Source organism: Dunckerocampus dactyliophorus, chromosome 17 (assembly GCF_027744805.1).
Source record: "Dunckerocampus dactyliophorus isolate RoL2022-P2 chromosome 17, RoL_Ddac_1.1, whole genome shotgun sequence".
NCBI classification, from domain to species: domain Eukaryota; kingdom Metazoa; phylum Chordata; class Actinopteri; order Syngnathiformes; family Syngnathidae; genus Dunckerocampus; species Dunckerocampus dactyliophorus.
In genome coordinates, this window is record NC_072835.1 from 19,322,759 (window position 1) to 19,336,988 (window position 14,230).

The 14,230-nt window shown below is 39.6% G+C and overlaps 3 protein-coding genes across 3 annotated transcripts; 1 reads left to right on the forward strand and 2 right to left on the reverse strand.

Moving 5' to 3' along the window:
* Nucleotides 1–424: 424 nt before the first annotated feature.
* Nucleotides 425–4,658, forward strand: LOC129170155 (ubiquitin-conjugating enzyme E2 G1-like). Its single transcript, XM_054757405.1, has 5 exons — nucleotides 425–634; nucleotides 875–977; nucleotides 1,078–1,175; nucleotides 2,409–2,587; nucleotides 2,667–4,658. The coding sequence occupies exons 1-5, from the start codon at nucleotides 592–594 to the stop codon at nucleotides 2,751–2,753; spliced, it is 510 nt and encodes a 169-aa protein (XP_054613380.1). The 5' UTR covers nucleotides 425–591; the 3' UTR covers nucleotides 2,754–4,658.
* Nucleotides 3,533–9,734, reverse strand: arpc3 (actin related protein 2/3 complex, subunit 3). Its single transcript, XM_054757404.1, has 7 exons — nucleotides 9,590–9,734; nucleotides 9,233–9,332; nucleotides 7,057–7,133; nucleotides 6,761–6,829; nucleotides 5,611–5,737; nucleotides 5,189–5,283; nucleotides 3,533–3,779 (listed from the first exon to the last, which is right to left on the reverse strand). The coding sequence occupies exons 1-7, from the start codon at nucleotides 9,593–9,595 to the stop codon at nucleotides 3,717–3,719; spliced, it is 537 nt and encodes a 178-aa protein (XP_054613379.1). The 5' UTR covers nucleotides 9,596–9,734; the 3' UTR covers nucleotides 3,533–3,716.
* A 107-nt stretch (nucleotides 9,735–9,841) lies between these two features.
* gpn3 (GPN-loop GTPase 3) lies at nucleotides 9,842–13,508 on the reverse strand. Its single transcript, XM_054757403.1, has 8 exons — nucleotides 13,333–13,508; nucleotides 13,091–13,199; nucleotides 12,809–12,976; nucleotides 12,559–12,683; nucleotides 12,363–12,478; nucleotides 11,316–11,412; nucleotides 11,083–11,211; nucleotides 9,842–11,007 (listed from the first exon to the last, which is right to left on the reverse strand). The coding sequence occupies exons 1-8, from the start codon at nucleotides 13,378–13,380 to the stop codon at nucleotides 10,942–10,944; spliced, it is 858 nt and encodes a 285-aa protein (XP_054613378.1). The 5' UTR covers nucleotides 13,381–13,508; the 3' UTR covers nucleotides 9,842–10,941.
* Nucleotides 13,509–14,230: the final 722 nt, after the last annotated feature.

Here is a 14,230-nt window from a genome sequence, read left to right on the forward strand (position 1 = left end):
TGATTCTTTTATTGTTGTTCGTTGTGTTTCATTTTTAAAAGTTACGCTTATAGGCAACAAAAAGATATATATATATATATATATATATATATATGATTGCGTTACACAAAATACATTGAACATTATAAATTGTGACGGCTCTGCCTTGACTCACTTTGCCATACAAGGCAAGTGTAGCCACAAAGCAGTCGCTATGTGCTATGGCTTATGTATTGTCTTACAGGTTGTTTTGTACAGCTCCGTTGCCGTGTATTTTAAGCTTTTCGCACCTTAATACCTTTTTATACTTCCATAAGTATTTGTTTTACCTTAATTAGCCATTAAACTGGTGTTTCTTGCTGATTTTTTTTAAACATACAAGCAGCGAGATTTTCCTGACAGGTTAAAATGAGGGCAATAGTCATGTAATCACCCCCAACTTCCTGTGAGTCCCCCCCAACTCGTGTGGTCGGCGTCATAAGAGAACTGAGAAACGTGGACGTCGTTACCTGCTTTTGATGTCAAATGTTTTCTTTATCAGGGTCTTCGGTCTGACAGTGATTGAGATAAATTTAATTAAAATAGTCAGTCGGAAACGTGTTATTGAAAAAAATGACGGAACAGTCCGCGTTGTTGCTACGTAAACAATTAGCAGGTAAGTTAGCTGGCGGTGCTACTGCATCAGATGACTACGTTAGATGAAATGAAGTCTTGTTTAACGGCGAGTAACAAATAAAGTTGGCAAACCATCTTAGCTTGTTGCTCAATCACTGAACGCCTGCGTTCACTTGATGCTGCCGTCACTTGCATTCATTCAGCTGTTGTGTACATGGCAGTAAGCAATGCAGTCCATTTCAAAGTCACTGTACTTAAAAATATGGATGTTATATTTCAGAGTTGAACAAGAACCCCGTGGAAGGCTTCTCCGCGGGTCTTGTGGATGACAATGACATCTTTCAGTGGGAAGTGGTCGTCATCGGACCCCAAGACACGCTATTGCAAGTTACCTATGCTCCGCTATTGACACTTGACTTGGAAAGAAATGACGCTTACGTTCTCTCATCATTTGATAACTTCTGATATGTTTGCAATTTGCAGCGAAGGAGGGTTCTTCAAAGCCACTTTATCCTTTCCCCGGGATTATCCTTTAAGGCCTCCCAAAATGAAGTTTGTCACTGAAATCTGGCATCCAAACGGTTTGTATTTGTAACCACTCTGAGGTTAAACTTGATCCATTCGATCAAATGATCAATATTGGTAACGTTTTAAAACATTCACATATGCTGCAGGCTACCATAAAACCCTGCACTGGTCATTTTTCAATTAGATTGTTCTTTTTATTCTTCTTAGCTGCTCAACAAGTGTAAAAAGAAGTCAGCCGCTACATCAGACGATACGTCGTCATGGTCACCAGGACCTGGTTGTTCAAAACTCGGTTATTTTAACCACTGGTTAACCCCTAACCGCCAGTTAAGTTCTTAGCCAGCCAGCTAACCGACCGTTAAATATCAAATGTATGTTTTGTTATTGTTGGACGAGTGTACAGAACACAGCTTTCAATACATTGCAAAGGCAAGACTATGTACACCATCAGACACGCTGTACTTGCAATTCCTCTGGAAAGCTTTAAAAATGCAAATTGTTCATAAAAATACAATCTCGTGACGCCGACAAAGCCTCAAATAGCTCTATGTGCAATTATTCCTTCAAAATAGTTGTTCTTACACTAGAATTTGCAAGCTTACTGCAGTTCAACAAAATAGTTTCCTTTGAAATCTAGGCAGTAAAAAGCATGTTTTTCTGTCTTGCAAATATAATTTGTCATGTGCAAAAATTGCAACTTTATTCCTCGTTTTTCTTTGTCATATGACAAAAAATCTTTTTTCCTTAATTTCAATTTAATGCTACTAAAATTCCATTATTTTTCCTCATACTTGTAAAATTTGGACTTTTTCTTGTTAGATTATAACTTTTTTTCTCTTAATATTTGTACTTTATTCTTGTAAAATGACTAATTTGTCTGTTTTTTTTTTGTTTTTTTTTTACGTTTTCTTGCATGGCCAATGAAAAAACAGCCACACTTTGGACACCCCTGATCTTAAATAGAAGACGAGTGCCATTGTTTCTCCCTGAATTGATGCTTTGGAAAACACTGCCCCTTGTGTTTCGGTGGAGAATTGCATGTCACACACTCGACCCAAGGAGCTAAAACAGGATCACAACAAGTTCCATTTCTGTTTCTATGGCTCTCAGTACATTTTCTTCTTTGCCATTACCGATACCCCAATCCCTGGTATCACACCTAATCATCCCTGGTATCGCAAAAAAAAAAAAAAAAAGAAGAAAAGACGCATACACTTAAAAAATACAAAAATCCAAAGCTGTATAAACTCGCTAGTAATCTTTTGTTTGTTGTTTTTTGGGGCCAGTTGCAAAAAACGGCGACGTATGCATCTCTATCCTGCACGAACCCGGAGAGGACAAGTTTGGCTATGAGAAACCAGAAGAGCGCTGGCTGCCAATCCACACTGTGGAGACCATCATGATCAGCGTCATCTCCATGTTGGCAGACCCCAATGGAGACTCCCCCGCCAACGTCGACGCAGCCGTGAGTTTGCGTCGGAGTCGCAACGTTTCATGAGTTTTTGGCCCCGGTTGAACTAACTGCCATGATGTTTCCCTTGCAGAAGGAGTGGCGTGACGATCCAAAGGGCGTTTTTAAGAAAAAGGTTGCACGTTGTGTGCGAAAAAGTCAAGAGATGGCGTTTGACTGATTTATTTTATTTAATTTTTTGCAATGTAAGTGCAACTTGACACAAGCACGCGCCATTACTTGTCGTCATGGTGTTTCTTTACGTTTCCGTTTGGGGATTGAATAACAAGCTCAGCCGTGAGGTAGAACAGAGTCCACTACTGACCCATCAGTGACAGACACTTGTTTTCAGGTTTAAGATGCTACAAGTCCAGGTACATACGTCGGATTATCATCCCTGCTCCCTTTTCTAACCAGTTACTTTATATAAACCTATTTATTTTTGGAAGGGGAACCAGTTAGGATGATTTGGGGGGGTTAATTCTGCCACACTGAGCCATACAGCCTACAGTGCCTCAATAAATAAATTAAAAAATAACTGAGGGCTTGTTAGTGGGAGGAAAAAAACAGGGTGTATCAGATTAAAGGAAAGGCCATCCATGCAGGGGAGATGCATCTACAAGGCGGGGTAGCCGTGTCGTACTTTGAAGAGGACATTTTCTGCATGTGTGAGGAATAAAGTAAATGATGGCTCAATATTATGTTTTCAATGCATTTTTTTTGTGCATCAGCTCCAAATGTTGAAATGAAACGAGTTATACATAGAATGACATCTAGATGAAGTTACACGTGCAAGTTTTGCTTTATCCTTTGCTCTTTTCCGTTACCTATCACAAAAGAAATGTATAGAAATCTGGCAACATTATTTATACATGGCGCTTTTCCCTCAGCGCACTATTGAGGCAAATTTAAGGATAGCGCGTGTCGTGTTACATAACATGCACAGTAAAAACCACATGATTGTCCCAGATCCGTAACTGCTTTATTGAATTAAGCACCAGCTCAATTAGAACGACGTCCACAGAAAAGCAAGGAGACATCCTTGTGAACGCAGGAATATAAAATTGCACCACCAAAAAAAAGAAAAAAAAAACAGATCCAACCTCCCGGACCTTTAGAAATAAGCGTCCATCTTGCTGACTGTTTACTGCCCTGGAGCAGACAGGCTCTTGTTCATGAACTGCTTCTTGACAAAACACATCCACCACTGCAAGAAACAAATGTCTGGTCAAGAAATGTCCAGCATGTGTGCAACTTTTACACTAAACCAGACAATGCATTGGTCACAGAATGATGAAATCTATTTACAGGGATTCTTGGACACAGTCAGTGCAAGGCATGACACATACAGTACAGTAATGGAAATAGATGTGCTAAATTACAAGGATTACAATTGTGGCCAAGTTTTGGAAGTGACAAATTCAGTTTCAATAACTTGGCTGACTCGGTATTTTACGAAAATATTTTACGTGTTTTGTGGAGATCACAAAAATGAAGCCGCCAAGTTATTGTATATCATATTTTACGATAACTCGCACTATCTTTTTCCATTGTTTGGCTGGGACTGTGACTTTTATATTACAACATATAGAGTTAGGTACATACTGTATGTATTTGGACACCGACAAAAGTTTAGTTTTTTACCTGTTCAATGAAATATATTCCAGTTATATAGTGGACATTGAAAGTGCAGGCTCTCTTATCCACATTCAAATTGAATAGAGTTTTAGACTTTCAGCTCCTTAACATGTGCCACCCCATTTTAAAAAGGGACCAAAAGTAACTGGACAAGTGACTCAAAGGCCATTTCGTAGGCGGGTGTATGCAGTTCCTTTTAGGTCTACCAATACAACATAAAAGGCCTGGAGATGATTTGAGGGGCGGTGATTGCATTTGGAAGATTTTGCTGTGAAGACAACGTGAGGTCAAAGGAGCGCTGAATGCAGGTGAAACAAGCCATCCTTAAAAGGATAGTTCAGATTTTTGGACATGAAGCAATATCGATTATCAACGATAATTTGTTATTGTGACAGGCCTAATTGTGTCTGTGGTGAGATCATTTATCCCTGCAATAAAAGCTTGTTGTTCAAGTCTGGTGCTTCTGTGGTGATCTCATTGAACAATTACTGACACCGAGGGACCAATGTAGAATACTATACTCACAAGTTGTGGTACCGTATTTGTATTTTAGTGCATTTAGCCATTTTTATGCTTGACAATGCTTAATTTGGCCAAAAAATAAGTACAATTTGCTTAAATAGTCATATTTTTGACTAATACGAGGCCGTAGTCAACCACAAAACAGTGATCATTAATTAATTACTGCCAGTAATGTTTGAAAAACCGCCGTAGAGTGAGGCGGCAATGTTCGAAACGCAGTGTAGCGAGGGACGACAGTACATTCCTGAGAAAACTGACTTGTCCTCCACACATAAAAAATATTTTTCAGGCAACAACACCCTATGGAACCCCGTAGAATACAATTATTATATTATAAAATACAAGTCAACTACAATATGCAATTTAGGTAAAGAGACTATTGCTTGTCATGCACATCAAATTTCATGTTGTGTGTCTGTGTGGAAGAGTGCGTGTTTCTGTGTGAAGAGGACTAACCTTGCTGGGTTTGTCTGTCTGGGGGTCGAACACGCGGTCACATAGCCTCAAGCCAGTCTCCTGTCTGATCTGCTGGAGGTACAACCTCATCGTATCTGGACAAGGTTGCAGGACGTCATTATTTATCACGTGCTTTTGTTCAATTGTATGGGATGCCCTGTCTTGTACCACTAATCATGATGATGATGATGATGATAAAAATAATCGATTGGGTTTGTATGGCATTTTTCATTATTCATTCACTCCACAGTGGAGTTATTGGACGACCCGCTCCATCTCCCGAGTCATTGCTTGTTATGCATCTTTAGCGAGGGAGCATAAAAAAAAAAAAAACACCACCAATTTAGTGCCGAGACGACTGAACCGGTGTCGCTGGACTTGTACTTTATGAATACTTACGTATTTAATGATGTCACGCTCACCTTCCTCCTGCTTGTTAGCCGGCTTGGCGTACATGGCGTTGAGCGGGAAGCCGGGCTCTCCTGGAATGGGGAAGTTTGTGATGCCCAGCGTGTACATCTCCTTCTCCCCTTGACCCCTGGAGCTGCACTGCAAAGACAAACATGCAGAGTGAAGGTGACTGATGTCACATACTCATCATATCGACTGAATTTTAAATGTATTACATTCAAATCATACATTTTAGCACGGTGCAGCATGTTTAAAGACAAAGAATTTGATTTTTTAAATGTGTAAGCGGAGGCTACACACAATGTGACCAATTTAGAAAAATAACTTTGTTTTGCATATTCAATTCAGGAGTAAAACTGTGGAATTTTGTCAAAAAGATTAGTAAGTAAGACGACTGATTAATTTAAATGTGTTCCTATTAAAATCATAGAATGGGGTTGCTGGTAAAATGAAATTAGATATATAAAACATTATTAGAGCCCTACATACATGACCGGGGTTCCCGGAAGTGATGTCGAGGGTTCAGAGTTGATTTTTAGCTTAGCTTGTCCCTGTGAGATCATTCAAACCAGCAATAAAAGCCTGTTGTTCCGGCGATACAGCCTGGCGTTTGTGTGTCTCACCTAACTTTACATTAACATTACTGACACCTAGTGACCAGTGTAGAATACTACACATCATCAAAACGTCTTGGAATGAGTCTTGTCTCATTTGTATTTTAGTTCATTTTGCCATTTTTATGCTTGAAAATGCTCAATTTAAGCAAAAATACCTACAATTTGCTTAAGTAGGCCTATTTTTTTGACTAATAACAGGCCGTACTCAAGGACAAAATAGCAGTATTTATGAATGGATTTTGGAAAAACCCTGATAGTGAAGCCGCAAAATTTGAAGAGGTGAGGGACTACTAATACTACTGTATATCTCTTGGAACCTAGAAAGTTCAATCACCTTGAACTAAGTGCACAATTTATTTTTCTTTTCTGTTATTATGCAGTTTATGTTTACTTTAAAATGTGACTTACAACAAGTTAAAGGTAATTGCGACGGCACCGGTTTGACCCCGAATTGGACTATTTCTACTGCATTATTTCCACAGGGGAAAGACTCTAATCCATAATAATCTCTAATCCAACCCCCAAAACATGCGCTGTCATTTACCTTTTGCAGCTTCTTTAGACACTCGGAAATGTAGAGTGTGACGTATATCAGTGTCCTGTCTGCCTCGTTCTGAAAGACACACACACAAACACATTTTATGATGCACAGTGCAGTGTCAGATGTTTCTGCACCACGACAGGCTGCACTACAGCATTTGAGCAATTCGAGGGAGCAAGCAGGGACTTGTAAAGGAATGCAGTGCACAGCTAGTTTTACACACACACACACACACACACAACACATTAAGGCAGGTAGTCAGTTGAGGATATGTGCAAACTGCTAGGGCAACGTCTTACCTTGATCTCATAGTTCTTAAAGAAAACATTGGCCTTGAAGTAGTAGATAGCCTCGTCAATTATGTCCGAATCGATGCCTGCAAGGGGGAAAAAAAAACCCAAAAAACATGTCTTACTTCTCCAACTCATCTGACACATTACATTGATGTACTACAGCAAAACCACAAATTTATGAGGAAGGAGCTTAGCTAAAAGTAGAATCCGAGTGTCTGACGATTACAGAAGTAGACTGCGCTGCGACAGCACTCAGAGTATGCAGACCTCCACCAAGGCTTTACGTTTACCCCCTTCAATACAAGCGTGTACGTGGACAGCTGTCACCTGGGACCTTAAGAGCGACATGTGAAGTTTCATCCTGATACACGATTTCTTCAGGAACCAAGGAAACAACATTAAAAAAAAAACCTTGATCTGCTGGGACATACACTGTATACAGTAATCCCTCGTTTATTGCTGTTAATTGGTTCCGAACCTGACCGTGATAGGTGAATTTCCAAAAGGTAGGATTCCTTATTTATAAATGGAATATTTTCGGAGTTAAAGCATAGAAAACCTGTCTACTAAGTACACATTTTAACATTATTAGAGCCCTATAGACATGAAATAACACCCCTATAGTCACCTTTACACTCGTATTACCTAATATAATAGATTTAATCAGAGAAAATAAGCCATTTAACACATAAATAAAACTTGTGCTTGCGTGTGTCGCAGTAAATGTGTCCTGTATGGAGGACGGGAACGACAACGATGGTTCAGATTTGGGTTTAGCTGGAGAACAGCCACTACAGTAACCCGTTATGAATATGATTATTATATTGTAACTATTGTGCCTGTTGTCGGATCATTCAAACCTGCAATAAAAGCCTGTTGTTGCGGCGGCCAAGTCTGGTGCTTATCATTACTGACACCTAGTGACCAGCGTAGAATACTACATTTGCATCTTCTTAATGCCTTGTATTTGTGTTTTAGTTCATTTAGCCATTTTTGCTTGAAAATGCTTAATTTAGGCAAAAATCATGAAAATACATACAATTTGCTTAAATATACTTTTTTTTTTGCTAATATATTTTTGAAAAACTGTGATAAGAGTGAAGCCCCGAAATTCAAACGGCAATGTGGCGAGGAATGACTGTATATATGCATTTTCCAGACTATTAGTCGCGCATTGTTTTCATGGTTTGGCTGGTCCTGTGACTTATACCCCGGAGCGACTTATATTATGTTTGTTTTTTTCACACAGACACCACGAGAGGGCGCCTTAGGCTTGTGTGCCAGTGCCTGTTACTCATATCACTCCTGTACCACTGAAAATGTATAATTTATAAAGACAACTGAGGAAGACGGAACACAAATGCCCCCAAAAGAAAATCATATTCTGCAGATTACAAGCTGCAAGTAAACTAGTTATGTTATGTTGTTTAGGCTATACAACTGCTAATATGTTACGTTTACATACCACCTGTTCACGTTACGTCTGTTCTGTTGGAAATGTCTGTTCTTGGTCTCTGATTTTATAAAATAAAATTTCCCCACAAAAATGCGACTTATGTATGTTTTTTTTTTTTCTTCACTGTGCATTTTTGGCTGATGCGACATATAGTTCCAAAAATACAACAGTAGACCGACCAGTAAAAAGTTTCAACACATTTCCTCATTCAAAAGCATGCAAAAATGTTTATATTTATGACTGAAATATCACAGCGAAAGACAAACATGAAACAAACAAAAATGCAGGAAAAACGTGTTAAAATGTTACATATGACAAAAATATGTATTTGTTTTAGGTTTTAAAATTATTCTAATACATATGCAAAATATATTATTCTTTGAGAAAAAATACTAAAATTACCCGTTTTAATGAGTTTAATTACTCGTTTTAATGAGTAGATTTAAATCACCCTAAAGGGTAACTCTACTGATACTAGTAGTAATAATAATAATAGTAATAATAATAATTATAATAATCAGGTTTTTGTTTTGGACCGTGTTAAATTCTAAATTCTGCCAAACTCCTAACAGATCAGGAAGAACATTCTACTTTTTATGGTTTAATTGTAGGCCGGAAGTAAAATCCAGAAACAGGAAATGGCTAGCATGTCGTTACGTGTCATCAAAGGAAGTGTGCAAAAGACGCGAGTTAACGTTGTTAAGGCTGAGCTAAAAGGGTACTAACCGTCTCCTCTTGCCGGTCCCTTAAACTGAGTTTTCAGGGGGAGTAAAGCCATGTTGCCCACTGTTCTGGTGTTCTCCTCCTGCATGGTTGAGTGGTACGCCTGACAAGAGAGGTTCAACACAGCTATTGACATTCAACTCAGCATCTTCTCGACAAGTCGCATCTGTTCTACGACTAAACTGTGCAGAGATAAGCAGAGAGAGCCTTTAACTTCAGCAATGGCACGCCATTTCATTTATCAGCGAATGCTAACCCTGCTAGCCACCGATGCTAACTCGGCGGTCCTCGGAATATTTTCTATAATTAACATTCACTATGAAGGTTTGGCTTCACCGGTAGAAAAAAGACTCCACTTACCGGCATGTTGGGTGATAAATGAGCAATTCAACTGCTCTGCGAGAGTTTTTAGCACCGTCTGATGCTGCTTCCGCCAGTCCCACCCTTTCTGTTCAAACAGGAAGAGGCCACAAGCAGTTTGGAAAACGGCCACAAGAGGGCGACATCACATTCTTTCTACTCGATTATTCATTTAGTAGTAAAATAGTATTTACGAGGCATTTCTGAACATAATATCACATATATGATAACACCGAACAGGTATACAAAAAAGCAGGACAAAACAGACACTTAATCACATCCGGGTTCTTCATTTGTCTTCGATATGCAGGACTCAATGACGTGTCAGCTTTGCCACACAAAAAACAAACCACATTAAAAGTCAGATATTTACATTATGGTGACTTTTGCCAAGTTTTGTCCGACAGCAGCTGCAAACAGAGCAGGTAAGCCGGAAAAAGTGTACATTAACAACGGACTAATGTAAAACAAGAAACATTAGCGCGGCAGGAACACGAACTGTCCCAGTATTTGCAAGATTATAAAAACTGCGCACATTTGATTGGTTTCTACAGGTGTCATACATGTAGCGATCGATTACCAGATGGAATCGGAGTATATGTTTCATTTTTGCGTCTCACAGCAACCATGGTGCATTCAAGGAACACCATACAAAGTGCAAAATCTAACGCTTGGAAAAACACATGATCAGTGAAGCATAAAGACAAACATGTTAATGTTCTAAGGAGCTTAATGCTGACGGCTAACAATACGCAATACAATAATGTTGTTGTTGTTGTTGTTGTTTTTCACATGTTTGCTTTACATTTTACCTGTAGAAATGACCACTTTAGAGTAAATGTGCTTTCTGCTGAAAAAAAATTGCTTTTTTTTCAGAAAAAATAATGTAAATATAAATATATTTTTTTACCATAAATCCTCAAATGCAGAATTGCAAATATGCACAAATTCACTGTACACCACAGCAACACAAGTGGATACCAAGATAAGAGTATCCTGCTTGCAACAGCATTATTGTTTGAGGCTGCATGAGTGCTGCCAGTTCCGGGGAGCTGCGGTCCATATGATAACAACCCCAAACACACCTCAAAGTATTTTTTTCAATCCCATTTTCCAGGTAAACATGCTTTTTGCACTGTTCCATGAGCATGCCATGCCTCCAGAGGGTCCAGAAAGGGGTATCGGAACCGCAGCTCATCCAAAGTGACGTCACCGATTACAACTGTCTTATTTGAAGCAACGCAACGTCGCATTTATTATAACACCAGTTATTGACAAAACTCCCATTAGTCACTTCTTCATTCGCCTTCGCTATTTACATCTGTACATGCGATGTCCTCAAATGACGTTTCTCAAGTGTCCACTTTTCCTTGGAAAAAGTCATCATAATTTGTGTTGTCTGCCTCCTCGTCAGCCTCCTGTCAAATAGGAAAGGATTGAAAAAGTCAGTGGAGGTGTGGTCGTATTGACTCAACACAAAAGCCGCTTCATACCTTTGGCTCCTTGACTTCCAGGTCCTCCCCATATTGTATCGAGAAGTCGATGTGCTGCTGGACAATGTTGATGCCTTCCTCGTCAGTGCGGTCAAAAGGCATAAATCTCACCATGCTGTAGTCATCAATCTGAAAACACACACACAGGAAAATAACCAGAGAGCATCTGTAGTGATGACGAAACGGCCGTCTTTTTTTTTTTTTTTTTTTTAAATCAGACCAACTACTCTTACCAGCTCACAGATAGCTTTGGTCAGCTTCTGGAACTTTTTGCTTCGCAGGGTGCCAGAGTTGTCCTCCATCATGGAGTACATATCTGGATCAAGGTACCTAGGAAAACCAGAAAGCAGCATTTAGGGGACGAGTTGTTTTTTTTTCCAAAGTAAAATTAACCAGTACGGTATTGCCACAAATATTCACTTTACTGTGACAGATACCAGCATAGATCGCCATGGACATTTACCACACACATACTACCGTCAGAGTAGACATGGCATCTGTAAAGCTGACATTTACAGTGGAGTTTATAGGAGGAAAAAAATGGAAACTATGCTTAACTCATTCAATATCAAAGACGTATTTATACCTTTTTACGTTTTTTTGCGCAAGACGCAAAAAGAGGTGACGACGCCAACTCCCCACTTTTGGATGTCACTTTTAGAGCACAAGGTGGCAGACGTGCATTTGATAAGGTCATTTTAATGGAAGAATCCCATGTGACAGTCCGGAGAAAGAGAGACAGCGTGGAGTTTAGCATGCGGAAAGTTACGCATTGTAGGGAAATTTTAATGCATGCACACGCGCGCTCACTCTAAGTTCACGTCCAAATGTAAAATTGTAAATAGTTCATGGTGTTATATTTGTAAAAATTTTTATTTTTATGTAAAACAACCCCTTTTTTGTGTTGTTCACGTTGGTATAGTTGTTTAGATATTTGAGCTGCCACAAAGGCAAAACATACATGTGTCAAAGTGGAAGTTATGCTTGAAATGTATCTTCACAAAACGCTGGTTTTCCTCCCTTTTTTAGTCAGGAACTGATATTTTCCTGAAACTTACCTATGTTCTACTGCTGATTACTAAAGAACGCAAAAAGGTAGGATCTTCTTTTGGTAGATTTATATGTTTATATAGCCATAGAACACAATATTCTGTGTGCCTTGACTGACATACACAATAATAACTCCTAATATTTCCCTTTGGCTCCCTGCAGTGACATCCCCCGACTACAAACTGGGGAAATACAGTTCAATGCAAACATAAACCTACAAAAATGTTTACTTTCCAATTTCTTTCTTGGCTTTGGCGCTGAGCAGATCCATTTTGGTCATGATGTTTATTTGGGGAATCTCCAACGACACCATGGCACTCAGGGCCGCCATGACTCCTGAGATGAACTGCAGCCAGAAAGGGGAAATATCTTTTAATACCACATTGTTACACATGGACTTCATACAAGAAAAAAAAAACCTGCAACCTTAAAAGACTCCACCATGAACTGGGAGTCAACCAGGAAGACACCGCACACCCGAAACTCCCACTGCTGGAGCTGATCCACAAGCTGCCTCATGACGGGAAGGTGAGTGTACAGCTCAATCTGACCTGCAAAAGCGGGACACTTCTCATTATTTTCACTCAGCTTTCTTTTGGGCGTTGATTGCGTCGTCTGGTTAGTCGTCATTGCCCGTGTTGCGATCCTCTTGCCACAGCCTCGATGAGACATTTACCTGGACAGTCAAACAGGATGTAGTCGTCCTCGACGTGACCCAAACATTCTTCCAGCCAGTCGAAGTTGTTGGCAAAGTATTCCATGCAGAAGACAAGCCCGCCATTGGGGCCAAACCTGAGAGAGTCATCCTCCATCACGTCGTCCACCTGGATGAGTTCACGGATGTCTGACAACACAGGTACGAGGATGAAAACGGTGAAAAAATAGAGATTCTCACCATTCTGACTGTTAGATCACGAAAACATTTCACAACAACAACGGGACACAACCAGGTGCTCACCTGCCATGACAGGGTAGTCAAAATGCTCAGCTGCAGGGTCCAGATTGACCACTTGAACTGAGCGGTTCAAAGCCTCAAAATGTTCGATCATTGTAGCGCAGTAGGTGCTCTAAGATGTAGAACAAGGCACACCGCGATAAGCTGTGAAGTTAGTAGTTGGCTACATTAGCTAACAAGCTAAGGTAAAGATGCTGTCTTCACCCTGTGCCACCATGAAAGCCCACAAACGTCTCATAACTCACCTTTCCGCTGCCAGCTGGGCCCATCACAATCTGGGCATAGCGAGGCATTTTGTCACAAAGCAACAATTATGTTTGTTGACGGAAAACTACCTCCCCGTTGGCGATAGCGGCATGTTTCTGTAACGAGGCCGGATACTTCTTCGCAACGATTTCGCCACATTGACACTGCTGTTGAATCCATCTACTGCCACCTAACGAGCAAGGTGTGAACTACTACTAAAGCCACAGTGCAGCGGTTATACCCAGAGATGTTAATAGATTAAGAGTGTATACTTCGAGACAAATGCCTAACAGCGACAAGGTATCCCAGCAACATTTTTTATGAAAACGTTTATTATTCCACCTTCGCAATATAAAATTTCTGGAATTTCTAAAAAAAAAACAAAAAAAACGAATGTTTAAAATATATGCAAAATAACTCGATAAAAAAATGATCATCTCACACAAGATTCAAGAGTTTTTATTGTCAATTCACCATATATGCAATTAAATTAAAAGGTGTAAACAGGGAGTATGAAAGTGTAAAAGAAGAAGGTATATACACAGGGAATTTTGAAATATAAATAGAAAAGACGGCATATACATAGTGTACAGCATGTGCAATCAACAAAGAAATGACAACAAATGAGCACATGCCTGATTAATAAAAAACACAAACTCCCCTTCAACCTAAATAATTATATAAAAAAAAAAAGAATATAATCATCTCTGTAAACGTTGAAATTGCACCTCATATTTTCCAATAGGCGTATTGTTAGCCGTCAGCATTAAGCTCCTTAGAAGATCTCTGGTGATACTCAAGACGCTTGACATCGAAGTGATGGGAAACTCGATTAATTTTACTGACTCGAGGTTTTATGAATCACTCAATGTAGTGACTCAATTCACTCTAGTCCTT

Coding starts and splice junctions, on each gene's coding strand:
- LOC129170155 (XM_054757405.1), top strand. CDS start 592: ATGACGGAACAGTCCGCGTTGTTGCTACGTAAACAATTAGCAG. Junction 635..874: donor GCTACGTAAACAATTAGCAG/GTAAGTTAGCTG, acceptor GTTATATTTCAG/AGTTGAACAAGAACCCCGTG. Junction 2,588..2,666: donor CCGCCAACGTCGACGCAGCC/GTGAGTTTGCGT, acceptor TTTCCCTTGCAG/AAGGAGTGGCGTGACGATCC.
- arpc3 (XM_054757404.1), bottom strand. Junction 5,738..6,760: donor GTCTAAAGAAGCTGCAAAAG/GTAAATGACAGC, acceptor TTGTCTTTGCAG/TGCAGCTCCAGGGGTCAAGG. Junction 3,780..5,188: donor AGACAGACAAACCCAGCAAG/GTTAGTCCTCTT, acceptor TGTTTCTTGCAG/TGGTGGATGTGTTTTGTCAA.
- gpn3 (XM_054757403.1), bottom strand. CDS start 13,380: ATGCCTCGCTATGCCCAGATTGTGATGGGCCCAGCTGGCAGCGGAAAG. Junction 12,479..12,558: donor TCATGGTGGAGTCTTTTAAG/GTTGCAGGTTTT, acceptor TTCTGGCTGCAG/TTCATCTCAGGAGTCATGGC. Junction 11,008..11,082: donor TGGAAGTCAAGGAGCCAAAG/GTATGAAGCGGC, acceptor CCTATTTGACAG/GAGGCTGACGAGGAGGCAGA.